Source organism: Urocampus carinirostris, chromosome 16 (genome assembly GCF_059441175.1).
Source record: "Urocampus carinirostris isolate Australia breed hairy pipefish chromosome 16, RoL_Ucar_1.0, whole genome shotgun sequence".
NCBI classification, from domain to species: Eukaryota; Metazoa; Chordata; class Actinopteri; order Syngnathiformes; family Syngnathidae; genus Urocampus; species Urocampus carinirostris.
The window spans coordinates 18,036,581-18,057,460 of record NC_142364.1 but is presented as its reverse complement, the minus strand read 5'-3'; the positions used below and the strand labels follow the sequence as shown (position 1 = coordinate 18,057,460).

The window sequence follows — 20,880 nt, the reverse complement described above, 5'->3', positions numbered from 1 at the left end:
TTGAAATGCTATCAAAATCAATGACTTTATGAACCAAATGAGAAAAACAAAAAGAAAAAAAGGGCTTGCCCCTTTATATTCTTCACAATTTACTTTTCACAACAATGTATTCAGGCAATAACATGATAATACCAGTATTATATAAAAAACAAATGTTGCAATTTTATCATCATCATTGTTACATATGGTCATATCAGATTATCCTCAACACAGTGACATTACATATATACCATCATTTCTGGACTATCGAGCGCCATTCTCAGCTGCATCACTTTTCAATTCTGCTGTGAGTAGTTTAGATGACATGTTTCGGATCCTGTGACTGTTCAAGATGGAGATTGCAAAGACGAGCAAATATTACCTATTGCGCTAAAAGAAAAAGCAAATGACTGCTGCGTCAATGTTAGCCCTATATGTTTAGATGACAGTACTAGGGCAACCATACTGTATAGAATAGTGCCAGATTGCAATACATACATGTCTCTTTGTGCTGTGATTGGTGGTTTCTGCAGTAATGGACCAAATTGCATGCGTTCAGTATCTTTCATTGAGGATTAAAAGAATCTTCAGCAACCTGACATTGACGCTGATGATACGGAAAGAGAAGTGTGGTGAAATTTATGCGTGTAAAAGTTGAAACATCGTGAGTACCTTGCAAATATTGAATAAAGTATTGTTAAAAATCCTGTTTTACATGCGTTATCTATTATATGTATAATGTTGCCACAAACATGTACTAATATCTCTTGAGGGCGTCATGTTTCCAGACGTCACTGCGAGGTTTCATATTTAGAGTTGCATTTTTCTACATTAAGGATAAAAAAGTAAAGTAGTAAAATAAAACCAGAAAAAAAAACTTGTTCTTTTTTTCATGACCTATCACAGTTGGTGGTTTGGGAAATATCCACAGGGGTGTTCCGGTTACCTGCTGTCCTCTGCTGGCAGCACTGAATGCGTTTATGACAAAGTGAGAAAAAAATATTTGAATCAGACCAGCTAAAAAACAACGTGGGCTAATGTATCATGTGGTCAAAACTTTTCACAAGTGATACAAAAACATTCCAATGACAAACAATTTCTTACTATTCTTCTCTTTTTGAGGAAACTCCAAAAAAATCCTCCCCCAACCTCCTCTTTGAGGACATGGGACACTGTGTCCACAGCTCAGCTACATGCCAAAAGTGCCAACTGTTGGCTGCAAAAGCGCTATGTGCTTGTAAATGTTTCTGGTGGTGTGGAGAAATATTGTGTGTCCGTTTGGTTTTATTAGGTGGGGAGGTTTCGGATGTTCGTTTGGAATGTTTGTAGGGAGTAGTAGTTTTGTTCAGATCTTTAGTGATTCGTTCAATGGCAATTCAGCGTTACGATTGTTTCAGATTTAGAAGGATAGCGCAATTAAGTTTTTATTTAAATCTAGTGAGTCAGGTTAAACAAGGTTTTCTATTTTTTTTTTCTACTTTTAATTTAGATTGTCAGAAAATAATTTAACATGCGCCTTATAAATTAAGTTCCCCTCATATACGGACCAAATTGGAAATGCACTACCATATTTGTGCAATTATTGATCAGCCGATTATTAAACCGAATAGCAAGGATAAAAGCACCAAATCCTAACCAACACCTGCTAGGCTTGGGTCTCCAACTTTTTTCAAGCTGAGAGCTGCGTATTGTTACCAATTAGCGCGAAAGGCCTTCAATTTGGTATGCATTTCTAAAATAACAACTTATCATGTTATAACTATGTTGTTACTATGTTATTAAATTCTAATACAAAATTACAATGAACCTGCACTGGGAAGCTATTTTCAGGAGAGTTCCGTAGGCACCTCAGCTGTCCTTAATGGGCACCCTGGTGCCCGCAGGCACCACGTTGAAGACCCCTGCGCCAGGGACATTGATAATTGTTCACAATTGCATGTAATGGATGCAATGAGAATCTAACCCAGATCACGACAGGGAGAGCACCAGATCCCATTCACTTGACCACTAGGGATGCAGACGACATATAAAAAGACTTTAGGTCCTATCTTATTATCACACTGTGTATAGTCTCAGTTCCAGCTGAAAGACGCTCTGGGCATTTACAGCGAAGAGGCAGCGCGGCTTGGCCTCCAAGTGAGTTGGACGAAAACCAAGTTCATGTATGTTGGTGATGGACCAGATCCACCTCCCATCCAAATTGGTAGCGACATCTTAGAGCCTGTCAAGAGCTTTGTGTATCTGGGGTCCATGGTGACACACAATGGGGACCTAAAACCAGAGATTCTCCGCAGAAGAGCCCTGGCAGCATCTGCTCTGCAGTCTCTCTGGAAACCACTCTGGCGGCACCAGACCATCGCACGCAAGACGAAGCTCCGCATTTACAACCTCGCCGTACTCTCTATCCTGCTTTATGGCTCAGAAACATGGCCCCTGAACGACACCCTGGCCACAAGAATCGACGGTTTTGATAGCAGGGCTCTCAGAACCATCGAGAACATCAGGTGGCCCCAACGAGTCTCCAATAAAGAGCTTAGAGCCCGCACGTGCCAGCCCCGAGCATCTTCCTTGGTCGCACAACGCCGCACCCGCTGGTTTGGCCATGTCCTTCGTCTACCACCAGACCATCCGACACGAGCCATTCTCCAGTTTGACCCAAAGGCAGCAGGCTGGAGACGACCACGAGGGAAACCCCGCACTCGATGGCTCGACGTCGTTGCGGGCGACCTCCAACAACACGGAGTTGCTGTAGAGGATGCAGAACAGCTGGCACAAGACCGCCAGCATTGGAAAAACCTGGTTCATCTGGTCGGCTCAACGCACAGGGACGGGACCCCCCGACCTTCGCTGGAGCAATAATCAATCAATCAATCTCTCAGCTCAGACTAAACATTGTAAGTGGCAAGTGTTTTAAATATGTGCGGCCATGCGTCTATTTATATCTTTCAGGACAACCAAATTACTTCCCTTTCATTTTCCCGGTCCAGCCCATTAATAACATTCAGAATTTGGTTGCATTACTAATAATAGTGTGATGATTAGATCACTACAATTTTAATGTCTTTTTATGTGTTGTCAGTCTCCCTAGTAGTCTAATGGATAGAATCCTGTGAGTCCCTGCCGTCTACCGGATTCAATTCCCGATCCTTCCATGGTTATGCAATTGTGATCAATGATACTGTATATTCTGAATGATCAATCAATGCATAGTACGGTACCTTTTCACTCTTGTTTAACCCTAACCCTAACCCTTACTGTAGTTTTTAGTCTGGTGCGCTTCATAGATGTAAAAAAATATCACAAAAAGCCCAGAATTCCGGTGCATTTTTTCGAGCAGTATATGACAACTTTCGATAACTCTCAGAAGAAATTAAGAGCAGACCCTGACCAATGTACTGTACGACTAAAACGTGGCCAGTAATGATTCTGCACCGAGGGAAGCGTGTAAGCTGATACACAAAAGCAGGATGCAGCAGTTGTTCATAGCAGGAACAGGTGGTTTTGGTGTTATGTTCCCCAGCAGCGACATCTTTCCGCCACTCCCCCTTTTGCCCTTCTCCTTAAACGTGCACACAGAGCCAAACTCTTTCTTGGGACCTGCTCTTTTCGAGGGAAAGTCGGGGTAAGCTCACGGCGGTTAATTTTGGCCGCCGACAGAAACATGAGGCGGGAATATGGCTTGAGGCCTACCAGGCATAATCCATGGAAGGTGCGTAAATAGTATCATACAGGTAAAATACATTAAGTCAAATATATGTTTTTGAATAGTTTTGCTTTTAAAGAGTAATTTGGTGTGTATATTAGCATATGTTTTGTTCAGGCGTGAGTGTTTAAAATGATTTATTACAACAGCTGACAATGTTATTAAAAATGTCTTTAAAAATGAGATATAAGCTCTTTAATATCCATTTTAATCAAAATTGACACAAAAACAACTTTTAAATCCGATGACTATGAATGAAGGCTTAGTATTTGCTTAATTACAGGGTACGTATGGGTTCAAGCACGATATCCTTGAAAATGCTAGAATTTTATTGTTGTGTTTTCAAGGATTAAAATGTGCTTAAATTTTGGCCGAAGTGCTTGTAAAAACTTGAAATTGTTGCCATGTTTCCCAAAGTCTGTTTAAAAATTATGAGGACCCTGCTATCTGCTGGCCAGCTATCCCATTTCACTTCTTCTCCCGTGATTAACTTCAGCTGGCATTAGTTTGTATGGTATTATCCTAGGAAGCGTCATCGCCCCTCTACAGGTGCTATGAAATAGGGCTGCAAGTATTTTAGAAAAAACTCAATTGGGATTTTTCAGTCGATGCAATTTTCGATTTTAAAAGAGAAGTGCTTTTTCTGTGTTAGTTTTGTTATTTTTGTAAATACTTAACCCTTGGATGCATGACCTACCAGTACATAAAATCTTCCATGAGTGGAGTCGGTACTTAGTGGGGGAAAATATTACAAATGGCATCATGTCATAAACATGTTTTATGAGGAATACCTGGAATACGACAATATTATAACTGTTTATTTTTAAAGATTTTGAAGACTAACAGTCCATGGGGTCATTTTTTTTATCCCACTTTTACATTAAGGAATAATACTAGTGACTGGGCCACCAGACTGTTGAGAAGCACATGTTTGTATGATGTGACCAGTCACGCCTAGACATACCGTTAAAAAATGTATAAAATACCAATGTTTAGTTCTTCGTGATGAACTTTGACCTGGGGCCAGTTAAGGCTTCATGGCCCAGCTGTGTTCCACTCTAGATGCCTATGCTACATTCATCTTGCATGGCGCATTTGACCTTAGGGAGGTTAACTTTCCAAAGAATCTTGTTCAACTGCACCTCCACTACACAAGAGAGCAGTGGTGTTCTCATTGGCAATGCTCGCTTTACATTTAACCTCCACGACATGCATAAGCACCAACGTGGTGCCTGCGATCACAACGTCGCCTCTTAAGGACAGCTAAGGTGCCCGTGGACCTGATGTAGTGTTGGGTCATTGTAATTTTCTAGTTAAATATATATATGTTTAGTGGTTGACTGAGTATGTATAATCCTACTTCCTTTTATCTATCTATCTATCTATCTATCTATCTATCTATCTATCTATCTATCTATCTATCTATCTATCTATCTATCTATCTATCTATCTATCTATCTATCTATCTATCTGTCTGTCTGTCTGTCTTTCTGTCTGTCTGTCTGTCTGTCTGTCTGTCTGTCTGTCTGTCTGTCTGTCTGTCTGTCTGTCTGTCTGTCTGTCTGTCTGTCTGTCTGTCTGTCTGTCTGTCTGTCTGTCTGTCTGTCTGTCTGTCTGTCTGTCTGTCTGTCTGTCTATCTATCTATCTATCTATCTATCTATCTATCTATCTATCTATCTATCTATCTATCTATCTATCTATCTATCTAGCTATCTATCTATCTATCTATCTATCTATCTATCTATCTATCTATCTATCTATCTATTACAGTTACAACATAGTAAAACATGATAAGTTGTTATTTTACAAATACGTATGAAAATGGGTGCCCTTTGCGCTAATAAATACCAAAACGTACATCTCAGCTTGAAAAAGGTTGGAGATAACTGGCACAGAGTATAAGCCTTGAAGTATCAAGTGTAGATACAAAGTGGAGCAGACCCTCAATTGACCCCAAGAAAAATGATTGACCCGACTGAGGAGACACACTCCCGGGTGGGGGCGCAAGAGGATTTCTTCTTCAGAGCTGAGGCGTGACAGAAGAAATTGAAAAGCAGTGAACTAAAGAGACATTGATATAAAAAATATGATTCATTTAAAAAACAATATTGATTTGAATAATAAGAAAAAATACATGAACTATCATATAACCATGTCTTTAACGCGTTGGTCAAGGTATTTGGATTCATTTGACATAACATTGGGCACACCTAGACTTGACATGGTTATTCTGGCATCTTGCTGATAGGTGTACCTGAAAAAAAAAAACAACACTTTGTAAAAGGCTGGGCAAAGGAATGAGAACAAAAATAATTGTAATTTGGTGACTTTTCATAGTTTGTATTATTCCTTGAGCTTAGTAGCACTTGTTTTAAATTGTTGTACTACACATTAGTCCTGTGACATCTTGTGATCAAATGTTGCACAGTGTCCCTTTGAGGACTTCTAAATTACATATATATATATATATATATATATAGCCACATAACATGAGGCTGACCTAGACCTGACATGGTTCTCCGCCATCTTGCTTCTAGGGTAACCCTGGAAAAAAAGAAAACTTTGTGAAAGGCTAGGCAAATGAATGAGAAGAAAAACAGTTACAATTTGGTCACTTTCATTCCCATAGTTTTTCTTCTTCCTTGTGGTTTGTAGCACTCCTTTTCAGTTGTTGCACTACACATTAATACAGTGACATCTTGTGGTCAAATATTACAAAATTTCCCTTTAAGGACTTTTAAAAGTACATTTAAATATTCCCGAGATTATTTTTTTATTTTTTTAACCATCAACATAATCATGCGAACTGAATGTGAACTTGTGAAGAAAAAAAAAATCATTCTTTTTTTTTTTACTTTACTTCAAAGATTTCAAAGAACTAAACACCAAAGAGGTTTTGTGATCTCTTTACATTTCACTTCTCTTTGGTGCCTTTCATATCCACTCTAATTTACCTCTAGTGGGTGTGGTCTTTTTCAAGGTTAACAGCAACATTTGTTCGTTTCCAGTCATTTCCAGGGCCGGCCCTCCAAAGCTGCAGCGCTCTGAGATGCGCCTCCTGTGAACCGGAGCCGGGATGCCGGTGCAGGCTGCTCAGTGGACAGACTTTCTGTCTTGTCCCGTTTGCTTCCACGAGTTCAACAGCGATGGGCAGCGGCCTGTTAGCCTCGGGTGCTCCCACACCATCTGCCACGCTTGCCTGCAAAAACTTCACCGCAAAGCTTGTCCCTTCGACCAGACACCTATCCGCACTGAAATCGACTTGCTGCCCGTCAACTGCGCCATCTTGCAACTTTTGGGAGCTCAGGTATACATATTTAACTTGCTTTTAACCTTCTGAATTTCAGTTTATCAAGATTCCATGTTGCAATCTGGAATTATATTAATTTAAATTAATATACACTATAAGGCTCCCTGGATTTTAAGGGGAGCAAAATGTCACTGGTTCAAGACCTGGTGGAAACATTTGTTGGCCAGGAAAAGCACGGGCGCCACCAGGCTGTACTTTCCCAAGAAACACCACAGGAAATGGTGCCGCTACAGCCCCAGTGGTTAAGGGATCTACCTAACAACCATTGCACATTTTGGTCTCTTATATATCATCTGAATGATTGATCATTCCAAAAATGTCACCAACCAAAATCTCCCAACATTGTATGCGACAGGAATTGAACCCAGGTCGCGGCAGTGAGAGTGCCAAAATCAAACCATTAGACCACCAGAGGCCACAGAGCAAATATTAGTGAAAGAACTTTATAGAAAGTAGTCTTGAAAGATATATACGCAAAAAAATTACAACGAGGGAAACAACTCTTTGATGTATTTCATGATTAATCTAAATTTGCATGTATTATATCTTTCAGGATGACTTTCTGTTTTTTACATTCTCTAACATTTGTTTTTGGCACCGTGAGTAGAAATGATGTAGTAATGAGATCAAATCTGATGCCTTTTCATGTGCTGTGTGTCTGTATCAATGGTGATTTAGTGTTTAAATGTCGATGCTCCCACTGCGGTGACCCAGGTTCCATTCCTGTTGCAAACTACGCTTTGCACTAGTATTTGGTTGTTCGTTAAAGGCCCTAATACGGCAGTATACCATAAAGTCTCTACATGTATGAATTCAGAATGTTATTCCAATCTTCATCCTTCATGTTTTGTTGTATAGAGACACACTTTCAAATTTTGGGCCAATCTGGGGTTTTTAGGTGCACCTTCTAGTCCGCAAAATACAGTAATTTGAAATCAAAATGATCAAAGGGGAATAGTACATTTTGTATTTTTTTGACATTATTCTGTCGTGAATCGTTTTGGAAAATGTTCTTTGAAGTGTCAGGTGTGTACCGATCCGAAATGGATATTAGACATCAGTCCAGTACAGGATTTTCATTTCTCTTTGATTTTCAGTTCCAATTATGATCACCTTCCTGTTGAACTATGTACCATGCAGATATTATTTGTTCTAAACGGTTTTTGAATTCATTCACATTTTGTTGTGCCCGATTTTGCTTAAAAAATGAAAAACAATTCATTTTAATAAGATAAATACCTTTTGAGAAAAACAAAACTGTAACCTGCAATATAAGTTAAATCTATTGAACAAGAATGTTATTAAAATAAAATGAAAAGCTATTATGTGTAGACACTAACTGAACTTTTAAAAACATGATATACAAAAAAAAAACTTCAAAGATAATCTCCTCCTCCCATTACTCTCTCTCTCTCGTGCTCTCTGTCTCTCTTTTTCTTTTCATTGTATAACTGGCTTTAAAGTAGGTTGAACACTTATCTTAGAGGGACAGTGTGTATTACTTGACCATTGGATGTCCCTATCTGGTGTAGTGCAACCGAAAATCAGAGCTAAAAAGCAAAAGGTAGAGTATAAAGAACTCATTTTTAAGGTTTTGTGGTACCCGTAGCAGCAAAATGTAAGATAATTATGTGGTGGTAAATACATGCTATTTTTTCCACCTATGAGTATTAAAAATGCTTGTTTATATGATTTTATGATAGTTCATGTTCTTTTTAATTCAATGATTTTTTTAAAGGCATTTCTCTCTGTCTGTCTGCCTGTCTGTCTGTCTCTCTTTCTCATTTTAGAACATAAGTGCCTTTAAAACAGCTTTAACAACAAACATAAAGGTTTTCAGATTTTGACACGGCCGGCACTCCAGGGTAAACATGTAATAAAGACTTAAAAGAGGAAAAAGGAGAAAAGACTGTCAGGATTAATAGGAAAAACTAATTGCAACATAAGTCTGAGAATATAATAATAATATTGTTGGTTGGTAGGTTGGATCTCTTAACCACTACAGTCGTAGGGGCACCATTTCCTGTGGTGTGTCTTGGGTAAGAACAGCCTGGTGGAGCCCGTCCCTCGCCAGGCCGACATATGTTTCCACACGGTCTCGAACCAGGGACATTTCACCACTTAATGGTAAAAAGATTGTAAAAAGAGTGCACTTTAATTGCACTATTATAATAACTTTGGGCAGTCTTTTAACACTGCGTTTTAAATATTTTGGCCAATTTATTCTTAGTCTTTTACCTTATTTTTCTCTTTTAAGTCTTTTCTACTTGTTTATCCTGGAGTGTCATGTCTCGTTATGGCGCAATGACAAACACAACTCAGTTCTATGACAAAAATAATTCAATTCAATTATCTAAATAATTGTAGGTCAAGAAATTACTATCTATTTTACATAACATGAGACTCACTTAGAGGGAGGTGACAATGTTGTCTCCATCTTGCTGTTCAACTACCCCACCAAATCCAGAAACCTTTAAGCTCCAGCTTTGTCCCATTTGCCCTTTTTTCCCTTCTGTTTTCTCAATTGTTTGTCAAAGTTTTTGCTTTTGAAGCCATTGTAGGTTTGTATTTGATGAACAGATAAAAAAATGCAAACATCAATCAATCAATCACTCAATCAATAAAAGGCTGGAGAAAAAAATTAGAAGTAGCATGACTATATGCTTTGATCTTGCAATGTAACGGTTGAACAAAGCTAGCACATTTGTAGTCATCTTCAAAGAGACAATGTTGGAGTGCACAGTTTTGGAACGACACGTAAAATAGATGATCTAATTCCATAATTACCCACCGGCGCAGTGCCGAATCGTTTTCAAGGCATGCGTTTGAATCGATATTTGTTTGGGTGTACCCTGCAATTTGTGTTCACCCATTCCTGGAACTACTTCCAGTGAATCCGTAACAAATGTTGACAAGGGCACTAAGAACCTGATTAGACAACAACTGTGTTTGTGTGTTTTTTAGAAACTCCAAGTGCAGCCTGTCAGCCTGATAAATGAAACCGATTTCGGACACTATGAGGCCTGCACGGTGTATCTGGAAGAGTTGGCGCTTTACCTCAAACCAATTAGTGGTACTAAAGGTATGTTTCTCAAGTTCAAAAGAAATAAATGTATATGGGTACAGCATATACAAGCACATATGAGCCTAATTCGTTCCATGATTTTCTTTGGATTTCGAATTGCTTGTGTGAGGAGCGAATTTTCCCGATAGGAAATAATTAAAAACTAATTAATTCGTTCCCGACTCCCCAATTTTGGATCTGCGAAATACATGATACACACTGAAATTGTTCTTTCAATGGTACTGTAATTTCAATTGTACTGGAATTGTAAAATTGACTTAAAATGTTCTTAAAAACGGCTTGAATTTGGCCATGAAAGACCCGTATTCTATTTCGTTGATATCATTTTGTTCATCTTATTACTGTATTTTTTATGTTGAATTACTATTTCAATGTGTTTTTAGTGATCAAGAAGATGTGGTTTATAGCTATCTATTGTTAACTTGGATTATTTTGGTAGGTCTGGAACCGGACCAATTACGTTGCAGATGGTTGCAAAAAAATTTAAGCATGATCCTGTCACAAGCCAGGAACGGAGACAGGACCCAATAGCGTTCGTTTTACTCAGTTCTATTAAAAAAGAGAGCAGTGCTTGCTTCCACGATCCGATGATCGTCGGACACGGGTAGCTGATGGCAGGAACGCGGACGTGTCGAGCGAGGATAGTCGTGGGCGGCAGGAAAGCTGGTCGATAGCCAGGACAAGGGAGCAATGGCAGTAACGAGTCCAGAAAAAAGGTCGGCAACAAGTATCAGGCCGGAAACAGGGCAAAACAGGTCGATGGCTGTGACGGAAGAGCAGGGCAGAAACGGGTCCAGAAACGGGTCCAGAAACGGGTCCAGAAACGGGTCCAGAAACGGGTCCAGAAACAGGTCGGCAACAGGTAACCGGCAGGAGAAAACAGGGCAGGAGATTTTTGGAAGGTACAGAGCTTGCATAGCAAAAGCGTAGGTTCGCAGGACGGTCTGACGCTGGTAACAGGGAGCCGGGGGGGTTTAAGAAGCGGCAGGGAGCCAATCAGCGACCAGGGCTGTTGGCGCCAAGGGGGCAGCCGCAGGTGCCCCGAATCTGTAATCATGACAGATCCTGGAACTAATTAAGCTTGTTGTATAAGGATTTACTTCTGGAAATAAAAATACTTGTGTTTAGAGGTGCTCTAGGTATGACTGTAATACCCTTTTAAAAACATGAGAAAAAGACTGACCATCTCAATGCCCTCTGCAGGCGTGCCACCGCCACCGAGCCCAAACATGCTCAGCCGACCGATGCAGAGGAAGCTGGTGACACTCGTCAACTGTCAACTGGTAGAAGAGGAAGGCCGATTACGGGCCATGCGTACATGCCGGTCTCTGGGTGAGCGGGCCATCATCGAGCTCCTCCTGCAGCACCAGAGCCCTCACCAGCTGTCTGCCAACCTCTGGGCGGCGGTCAGGGCACGAGGATGCCAGTTTCTAGGGCCTGGTAAGTAGTGGCAAGAGTAAACATTCTGTCAGGGCAAGTGCATATGTGACACCCTCATGTTCGGGAGAACTTTATTTTACTTTAAAAAGTTTTGAAAACAATTTCTATTGTTTTATGTATACATTTACATGGTGGAAAACCAAAGACAATTTACAGTATTGCTGCAGTGTGTTGTCATGGGGATAGGAACCTTTGTGCAGTATCTGTTCACCGGTATGCTTTACGGCGTCACTTCCGCCAAAATCATATCTTTGGATGGATTCAAGCAGAGTTGTCCACACAGCCTCATTCCAACACACAATCTCCTCATTTTACAGGTTAGTCTGTTGATTCACACGATAAGTATTAACATGCGTGTAGAAATATTTCTAACAAGTTGAATGTAGAGAATGATTGCTTATTGTTTAGTTTTAACATGTTTATAGAAAAAGAGAGTTTACTAAATAGCCAATTCAGTTTCACCTCTTTGATGCAAGGTGTGTTATTTTATCTCTTCTATCCACAGGTGCTAGCTTGGAGTTTATAGTTGAAAGAGTAATAGATAGATAGATAGATAGATAGATAGATAGATAGATAGATAGATAGATAGATAGATAGATAGATAGATAGATAGATAGATAGATGGATGGATGGATGGATGGATGGATGGATGGATGGATGGATGGATGGATGGATGGATGGATGGATGGATGGATGGATGGATGGATGGATGGATGGATAGATAGATAGATAGATAGATAGATAGATAGATAGATAGATAGATAGATAGATAGATAGATAGATAGATAGATAGATAGATAGATAGATAGATAGATAGATAGATAGATAGATAGATAGATAGATAGATAGATAGATAGATAGATAGATAGATAGATAGATAGATAGATAGATAGATAGATAGATGGATGGATGGATGGATTATCCGTGTTACATGCCGAAGTGTCCTTGGGTAAGACACTGAACCCCCAATACCCCCAAAAAGCAGGTTAGCGCCTTACATGGCTGCACAGATCACGGCCGCTATAGGGAAATGTGAAGCACAATGTAAAGCGCTTTGGGAAGTCATTGACTTGAAAAGCGCTATATAAATGCAGATCATTTCATTAGATGGATGGATGGATGGATGGATGGATGGATGGGTGGGCACTTTTTGTTATTTTATTGAATACCTGCAATCGGATAAAATGCACTAGATGAACACATGTAGAACTTCACCAAGGGATATTGTTTTTTTTTGTTTATGGTTACCTTGTTTGGATATTTAACTTGTCTATAGAGAATGTTTGTTATTGATTATTGTAATTAAAATCCAATCAGTAGATGGATTCAAGCAGAGTGGTCCATACATTCCAACACACAAACTCCGTAGTTTACTGAAACCTTTTGGGTGAGGCCCAAGGCCGTTTTAAATCAATTTTCATGGGAACAGTTCCCAGATTAACAGGGTGCCACACATACGTGCCAACCTTTTGACTGTAAACATGGTTTGTACAGGTGCTTAAAAATGCTTGAATTTTCATGTTGTGTTTTAAGGATTAAAAAACACATGAATTTTGGGTTGGGTGCTTGTATATGCTTGAAATTGTTGCAAGGTTTCTCAACAAGTATGTTTAAGCATCATCCCCTGTAGGTTGTGCTCAAGAGGACAGGTGCATGATACACCTAAACATGGCACTATAAAATGTCTTTTACTGCAAGGATTATGAAGCAATTCTGGACATGTATTACGGACCATGCAAAAATTTCCCAGTGGTAAATTGTAATAGGACAAACTTACCGCAACTGAAAATGTAAGGTGCATATTAGATATTCATTTCTACCCAACCCTTTTATGGGGAAAGATTTGTCTAAAAAACAAATATATTTGTGATTTACCAAGATCTAAAAAGCATATGTCATGATAAATGCACAAGCCGGATTAAAAATTGTATTCTTGAATCGCAGATACATTTGTTGACCTGCAAAATGCATAATTCACGCCTCTTCTTATAATGCGACTGGAGAAATCGGAAAATTTGCTTTGAAAGTCCTAAATAAGTACTTGAATTTGGCCATAAATAATGTGTACGAACCAGGATTAAAGCACCTGTATGGAATTTGGAACTTTTTTACTCATTGCTGCCATCTCCTGGCTTGTGTCATCGTTTCAGCCCCAGTCAGCTCAGTCATCATGCAGGTGCAAGAACGGACATTTCTTAGACGTGCCTAAATAAACTCTTTTTTTCTTCTTCACATATTTCTTTGGGTTAGGGTTGGCGTTTGGATTTTACTTCGACAGGCCTTTTCCTACTTTCATCATTTTTTTGCTACACTAACAAATAGAGCAAAAAAGAATGTGGGGACGAGAATGAACTTAGTGAGTAAAGAGTGAAAAAGAGTGCTTTTGCGTATTACAGTGACATCTTGAAAATTGCAAATTTAAAGGGGCAGTGTGAATAATTTAATAAATAAGCAAAAAAACATACAAATCATATCCACTTGAAATTTTTCATGTTAAAGTTAAGAACTTTGTATTTATTTTACATATAATACGCCTCACTAGAAGAACTGACATAATCATCCACCAACTTTTTGCTCAAGTACCTAAAAACCTTGCAAAAGGCTGAGAAAAAATACAAGAAAAATTGTCTGATTTGGTCCCTCTGACTCTCTGCTGTTTGTATTCTTTGTTGTGTTTTTTAGTCCTTGTTTAAGTTGCACTACACAATACAGCAGCACGTACGATCAAATAATACACATTGTCCCTTTAATGCAGGGGTGTCAAACTCATTTACCTTGGTAGCCCACATGGTAGAAAAATCAATTTTCTAAGGGCCAGAGTAGTAAATCAATCGCGTAAAAAGTGTGGCTTAGCTGGGTGGCTGGGGGTCTTTTTGAAGGCTCATAGTTAAAACATAATCAACTTACTGTAGTTGTTGATTAAGCCAATTGTTGTTGCATCTTTATTTTAGCCAACTTCTCTTTTGCATATAAAACGTAGCAGATACTAACACTCAGACATTATATACATTATATCTGTTCTCTAAAAAGGATGACGATTTAACAAATTTGCAGTAAATTATATGGTAAAGGTACACCGATACCAATGCACCTTTCAGATGTTGTAGGCCACAGCTCACTCCTCGACAGTCATTATTTGCTGTATTTTATAAAATGCATTTTCTGCATGCATTTATTTCTCCCTAAATGAAAATATATATGTAGTATGCACGTTTGTTAAGCAAATTTGAAAGAGTGTAAAAGAATCGCTTGTATTATAGTCCAACTTATTACTCCTTGTCACCCTCAGCCATGCAAGAAGATACTCTAAAACTGGTGCTGTTGGCTCTGGAGGATGGTTCTGCGCTCTCTAGGAAGGTGTTGGTCTTGTTTGCTGTGCAAAAGTTAGAGGGGCGCTTCCCTCAGGCTTCCAAAACCAGCATTGGCCATGTGGTGCAGCTCCTCTACAGGGCTTCCTGCTTCAAGGTACACCGCGACAGTCTGAAAGTCTTCGAAAATACAATTATTCATACATTGTGTGATGAGCCTTTGGGAGAGGTACTGGTACTTATTTAAAAAGCCAGGCTATAACACAGTTTTTTGTGTAGAGCGGGAGGTCGGTGTGAAGTCTAATGATGATTACTCATAGGGCAGATTCTGATAAAGGGAGACTTCCTTTTCTTGATCTTAATTTGAGTTGACATGTCTGAAGATTTTTCACACCACTACAGAGGGGCCTTAATTAGTTTTTTTTTTTTTGTGAAAGCTTGCAAAAATACCAATATCCATCCATTATCTTCACCGCTTATTCTCAGTAAGGTCACGGGATTGGCAGAGCCCATTCGAGCTGCCATGCCGCCCTAACAATATTCAATTGAAAACAATTTTACTTCACGTGAAAAACATTCCCATCATTTTTATGATTGTTCTTATGTAATTATATTTTCTCTTGTTTTAAATATATTTTCTATCTGTCACAACAGATTTTTTGCTCTTTTGAAGAGCTGCTTTTTTATTTTACTAAAGAAATAAATTACATATAATAAAAAGTACTTAAGAAGACCAGTTATTGGCCATTAGGGTAAAATTTTTATTTTCCTATGTTTAAATAATAAAACCATTAATTTCCCACTCCAAATAGAAAACTATTTTTCTATTTTCCTTTTTTTAACCTATTAAATTTCATTGTTATTAAATTTCATAACTTATTGTGTCTTCTATTAAATATAATGTTAAGATTTATTATTAAACTTTATCATTGTTTTTTATTTGCATGGTAATAATCAGCATAACTAGTATAATTTAGATAATTTAAATTTATTTCTCATTATTCTTATCACAATTGATTGAAATGAAAGGGAATGGTTGATAAATTAAGAAAAAAAACCCTATACTATCAAAATGAATAGATGAGCAAGCCTTGTTCGAAAGCAACATAATTCGTACATAGTATTTTTCTTTGTCCGAGTTTATATTTCTGTCAGGACCAGAACGGAAACAGGACCCAATTGCGTTACATTTCTCACAAGTTTTATTAAAGGAAAGAGGAAGGGCTGCGCCCACGATCCTGTGTTCGCTTGGCGCGGGAAGCAAGTCGCTTTCGTACTCGGATTGTGATCCTAACACGGAAGTGGATCTTCCGTAGCGAGCGATGACGTTGTCAAGGACGGAAAAACAGGTCGATAGCCGGGACAGGAGAGCAAAAATGTGGTCGGGGTCAGAAACGCGTCGTAAGTCAGGACGGGAGAGCAAACGTGGTCAGGATCAAAACGGGTCGTAGCCGGAGACAGACGGGAGCAAAAACAGGACAGGTGGGAGTCAGGGTCGAAAAAGGCTTCCCTAGTATACACTGAGGTTAGCAGACGGACTGACAACAGGGGATTGACAGGAGTGGGTTCAAATAGTGACAGGGAGCCAATCAGAACCTGCGGCGGCAGGCGCCAAATGAGCGGGCAAAGATGATTCACATCAGTAATCATGACAATTTCATGATACAATTAGAACACAAATAAAAAGGTTAGCCACTGTCAATACGTCATTTTTCCCCACCTATTTTAATTCATAGAGGACAGCATAGCAGCAAGATACCAGACATACCTTGTGACGACCTAAGCATGGATCACACTGCGTAAAAGAACTACAAATTAGTCGAGAGACTAATGTTTTTTTGTAATAACAATTAACATTGGAATGATAATTTAGGTATTTGCTTTGTATTCAAATCAATGATGTTGTTTTTTTTTTTTACCGAATGAAAATGTTTTCGTACCACTAGGAGGCACTAAATATTACACACTGTCCCTTTAAGTCTTATGACAGCTCTGATTGTTATGTTCCCCCTGCTTCATTAACCAGGTGACCAAGCGGGACGAAGACTCCTCGCTAATGCAACTGAAGGAGGAATTCCGCACTTACGAGACTCTGAGGAGAGAACACGACGCCCAGATCGTGCACATAGCCATAGAAGCCGGCCTCCGCATCTCTCCCGACCAGTGGTCCTTGCTGTTGTACGGCGACATGGGCCACAAGTCTCACATGCAGTCTATTATTGATAAGGTCTCATTCACTTGTTCAAATTTAGTCTGAGTTTTTTTTCTTCTTATTGAAAAAAAGACCATAATGTGCGATCTTTACTGTGTAGTTGCAGTCACCAGAATCGTTTGCAAAGAATGTCCAAGAGCTGACCATCGTCGTGCAGAGGTCAGGAGACCCTTCTAATCTCACCAGCCTCAGATCTCACCTGGACTTGCTTGCCAACGTCGATTACAATGCAGGTACTTTACCTGCAAAGAATCCATCGATATGGGTTTAACGAGTATTAGTATTAAGATGAAACCAATAACCAACATTTGGAGCTAATGTTTGTTTGTTGTAAAAGCTTAAAAAATGGTGTAATGAATATTTAATACCGCAAAAAATACTTATTTCTCTAAATAAAACGTTGATAGCTCTCTGAAACCTTTTACAGTAAATAAATTAGAATTTCAGCACAACTATCATGACTAATCTTTCACTTAAACCAAAAATTAACAGTGCAGGAAATAAAATTAGGTATAGTAGCAACTTGTACAAAGGTGTCACGGACCAGAAACGGACACAGGACTAAATAGCGCACATTTCTCAGTTTTTATTAGAAAAGAGAGGGAGAGTAAGGCTTGCTTGCTTGATCCGAGGACTGACGGACAACAGGAGCGAGCGAGGCAGGAGTGACACTTCCGTGTCGGACGGAGACAGGCAGGAATAGTGAGTCGTTGGCCGGGGCTGGAAATCGAAGGCGATGTCGTGTTCGTAAGGTCCAGAAACAGGTCAATAACGAAGATCAGGCAGGAAAAAGGCTTAGCAAAAACGGAGTCAGACAGGAATGCTCACTGAGCAGAATGCAACAGTTCGCAACGATCTGACAGTCACTGAGAGGAAGCCGGGGGTTTAAAAAGGGGGTGTCCTCACATCAGCTGTCCGGGCTGTTGGCGCCCAACAAGCTGCCGCAGGTGCTCCAATTCGGCAATCACGATATAAAGGTACATAAAAACTTGAATATCTTACGGATTTTTTTTACAGTAAATGAAAAAAATTATGCCGATACTATCACCATGATTTTAATAAACCTAAAGCAAAAATTTCGAAATTTCAATGCAGCCCGCGAGTTGAAAAGTGTGAGAACTCCTGTTCTATGGCCGATTGACAAACTAATATTATGGCCACAGCTATTCACTCGGCCTTCTACTTTCGCGTGCTTTTCTCTCGATCTCTTAATCACATACGTGCTTTTCTACCACAGACTCCACATACTCAAAAATCTTAATATTATCAGCGGTCTCGATCCACAGGCGAGTCGAGGCTCAGTAGTGAGCAGAGCTGCCATCAATTACTCGGCTATAATGTTATTCTTACTGCTTTAGTGGCTCCGCCCCTGGTAGCGTATCCAATCAGAAGGTGCGAAGTGGATAGCTTCCGAGACAATGGGAGGGAAGAGATGGAAAGAGAGGCTCTGCTGCATCTTAGCCTAAATAATCATCCAGTCGAAGAAATAAAAATCCAGAAAAGGATATCTCTCAAATTCCCAAATATCGGTGCCAATAATCGGCCCACCCCAAAATCAGTCGACCGCTATGCCTTGCCATTCTAAAGATGAACTTGACTTATGAGCTCTATTGATGACTACTCACAGGACAGATTTTAAAAAAGGGACACTCCCCTTTGATTATCTGAGTTCAAGTTGAGATCTCTGAAGAAAACACAAAAATATTGCTCAAAAAGGAATTGCTGAGAAGAGCAGCCGTGACTCATCTTTATTGTGACAAGTGAGTCTTGGGGAACTTTAAACGGTAATATCTCAATTGTTTTTATGCACAGATGATGCAGCACCATCCTGGGAGGAGCTGAAAAATGTAATGTTGGCTATTAAGATGGTGGTCCACGGCCTTATGGAATTCATACAGAACTTCAGCAAGAAGAACCATGAGACTCCACAGGTAGTCCAGTCATGGTGCCACGCACACATCTCAGATAACAGTGGAATAAAAAGTGCATATTGTGTGTGCAGCCTCCGGTCAACAGCAAGTACAAGACCACCATGTGCAGAGATCTCAGTCATCAGGGAGGTTGTCCCAGAGGAAGTAACTGCACATTTGCGCATACGCAGGATGAACTAGAGATGTGAGTGAAAGACATTTTTTTCTTGGACGAACTTGAAATGTTTAATCCACAAATGTATATTATCATCTCTAAATCTGTGCTGATTCAAGTCAGCATCTTCAGTTCAGGTTTTTATAAAATGGAAGTACATTTTTCTTAGATTCCCATATTTCTCCTTTTAAATTTATTTTAATTTTTTCAATAGACCGTTTGCATTGTTGATCTGCGAACATCAGGGAAAAAAGGAAGACAAATCAGATATAGATATTAAAATGTTTGTATAACGATAACATAAACGCCCAACTGAGAACAAAGAGCCCTTACGCTTTACTTTCCACTGTGCTTATCTGCTAGATCTAACTTTTAGTAGAGCTGTTCGAGGTGGAACACATTAGATTCAAGGAATGGGGGCGGGGAGGGGAGCATTGGAGAGTGACATCATGCTCTGCACTTCTTAGTGTAGCATGAAAACAGTAAAAGTAAGAAAGGCCTGCCTAAAGTATAATAAGGATAAGATTTAGTTTTATATCTCGCCCAAGTCATCTGACAACCTTTTCCAGTTATTATCTGTTCCTATAGAAGCTAAGGACCTGACAATGATGATAAATATTCTGAATCTGAATATGTTCAATTGCTCAGTAAGAGAGTCCCACCGATCAATGTAATAATTTGGGAATTTTTTGTTTGCAGGTTTCGTCTCAGAAACAGAAAAAGCGTAACTGGGAGCAGTGCATGCCCTGCCTCCGGAGGCATATCTTTCACAGGGGAGGGTAGCACTCCGTCGGAATTGGGAGAGGAGCCACGACTCAGGGGAGGCAATCAGCAAGTGGGCTCCAGTGAATTGGTTGGGGCGAGTGCGTCCAATGATCTGCCTGCTACCCAAATAGCTACACTGTGCTCATCTCAACAGTAAGAATATTTCCCGATTTATAATTTCTCAAAAAGAGCAAAAATCAAATTTTTTATTTCTCTTTCAGGAATCCCGCTTCTCCACCCAAAACTCCAGTGCCATGTCCTTTGACTGCCGCAGGACATCTAACTGACGGCGCCGGACGCCCAGTGTCTGAACATGGCCCCTTCATGCTTCGAGGTGCTCATCCTCTTCAGTCCTCAGAAATCTTCTACCAGGAACAACAAAAAGCAAATGAAATCCCCAACTACCAGCCGGACCGTAAGTCCTATCTATCTATCTATCTATCTATCTATCTATCTATCTATCTATCTATCTATCTATCTATCTATCTATCTATCTATCTATCTATCTATCTATCTATCTATCTATCTATCTATCTATCTATCTATCTATCTATCTATCTATCTATCTATCTATCTATCTATCTATCTATCTATCTATCTATCTATCTATCTATCTATCTATCTATCTATCTATCTATCTATCTACCCACCCTGGTCATATCCCTCGAGAGGGGTGACCGACAGCAAGACAACACATACAACATAAAGAAAATAAAAAGGAAAATGTGGCAAAAAAACACACACAAAAACTTTAGGACCATGGCCAACCCCAATGCCCAAACACCCAAACAAGTTAAGCACCTCGGCACCCAAGTTAGTCATACTTTCGTCCCTCCAGATGAAACGGGACACCAGAAAGCGGCCATGTCACTCGGGTCAGGGTGACACAACACACTCTTCTGTTCAACAGCAGGGCCCGACAGCTTTCACTGGTTTACCCCTGTCACATCATATGGGTGCCCTGCCCATCCCTTAGAACGCGTCCAAACATC

The 20,880-nt window shown here is 39.7% G+C and overlaps 1 protein-coding gene across 3 annotated transcripts in view; it reads left to right on the top strand.

Moving 5' to 3' along the window:
- The window catches only part of rc3h2 (ring finger and CCCH-type domains 2), a 47,975-nt gene that overhangs the window by 8,963 nt on the left and 18,132 nt on the right, over positions 1 to 20,880 (top strand). The window contains exons 2-11 of one of the 3 annotated variants that reach the window (XM_088355822.1): positions 6,692 to 6,990; positions 9,958 to 10,075; positions 11,282 to 11,518; positions 14,808 to 14,983; positions 16,853 to 17,053; positions 17,139 to 17,271; positions 18,851 to 18,969; positions 19,041 to 19,153; positions 19,823 to 20,041; positions 20,110 to 20,303. In XM_088355822.1, the coding sequence (XP_088211948.1) occupies positions 6,760 to 6,990; positions 9,958 to 10,075; positions 11,282 to 11,518; positions 14,808 to 14,983; positions 16,853 to 17,053; positions 17,139 to 17,271; positions 18,851 to 18,969; positions 19,041 to 19,153; positions 19,823 to 20,041; positions 20,110 to 20,303 (1,741 nt within the window). In that variant the 5' untranslated portion in view covers positions 6,692 to 6,759. Of the gene's footprint in view, positions 1 to 6,691; positions 6,991 to 8,466; positions 8,558 to 9,957; positions 10,076 to 11,281; positions 11,519 to 11,595; positions 11,836 to 14,807; positions 14,984 to 16,852; positions 17,054 to 17,138; positions 17,272 to 18,850; positions 18,970 to 19,040; positions 19,154 to 19,822; positions 20,042 to 20,109; positions 20,304 to 20,880 lie in introns of those variants that run through there. The other 2 variants (XM_088355823.1, XM_088355824.1) reach the window with 2 other exon arrangements.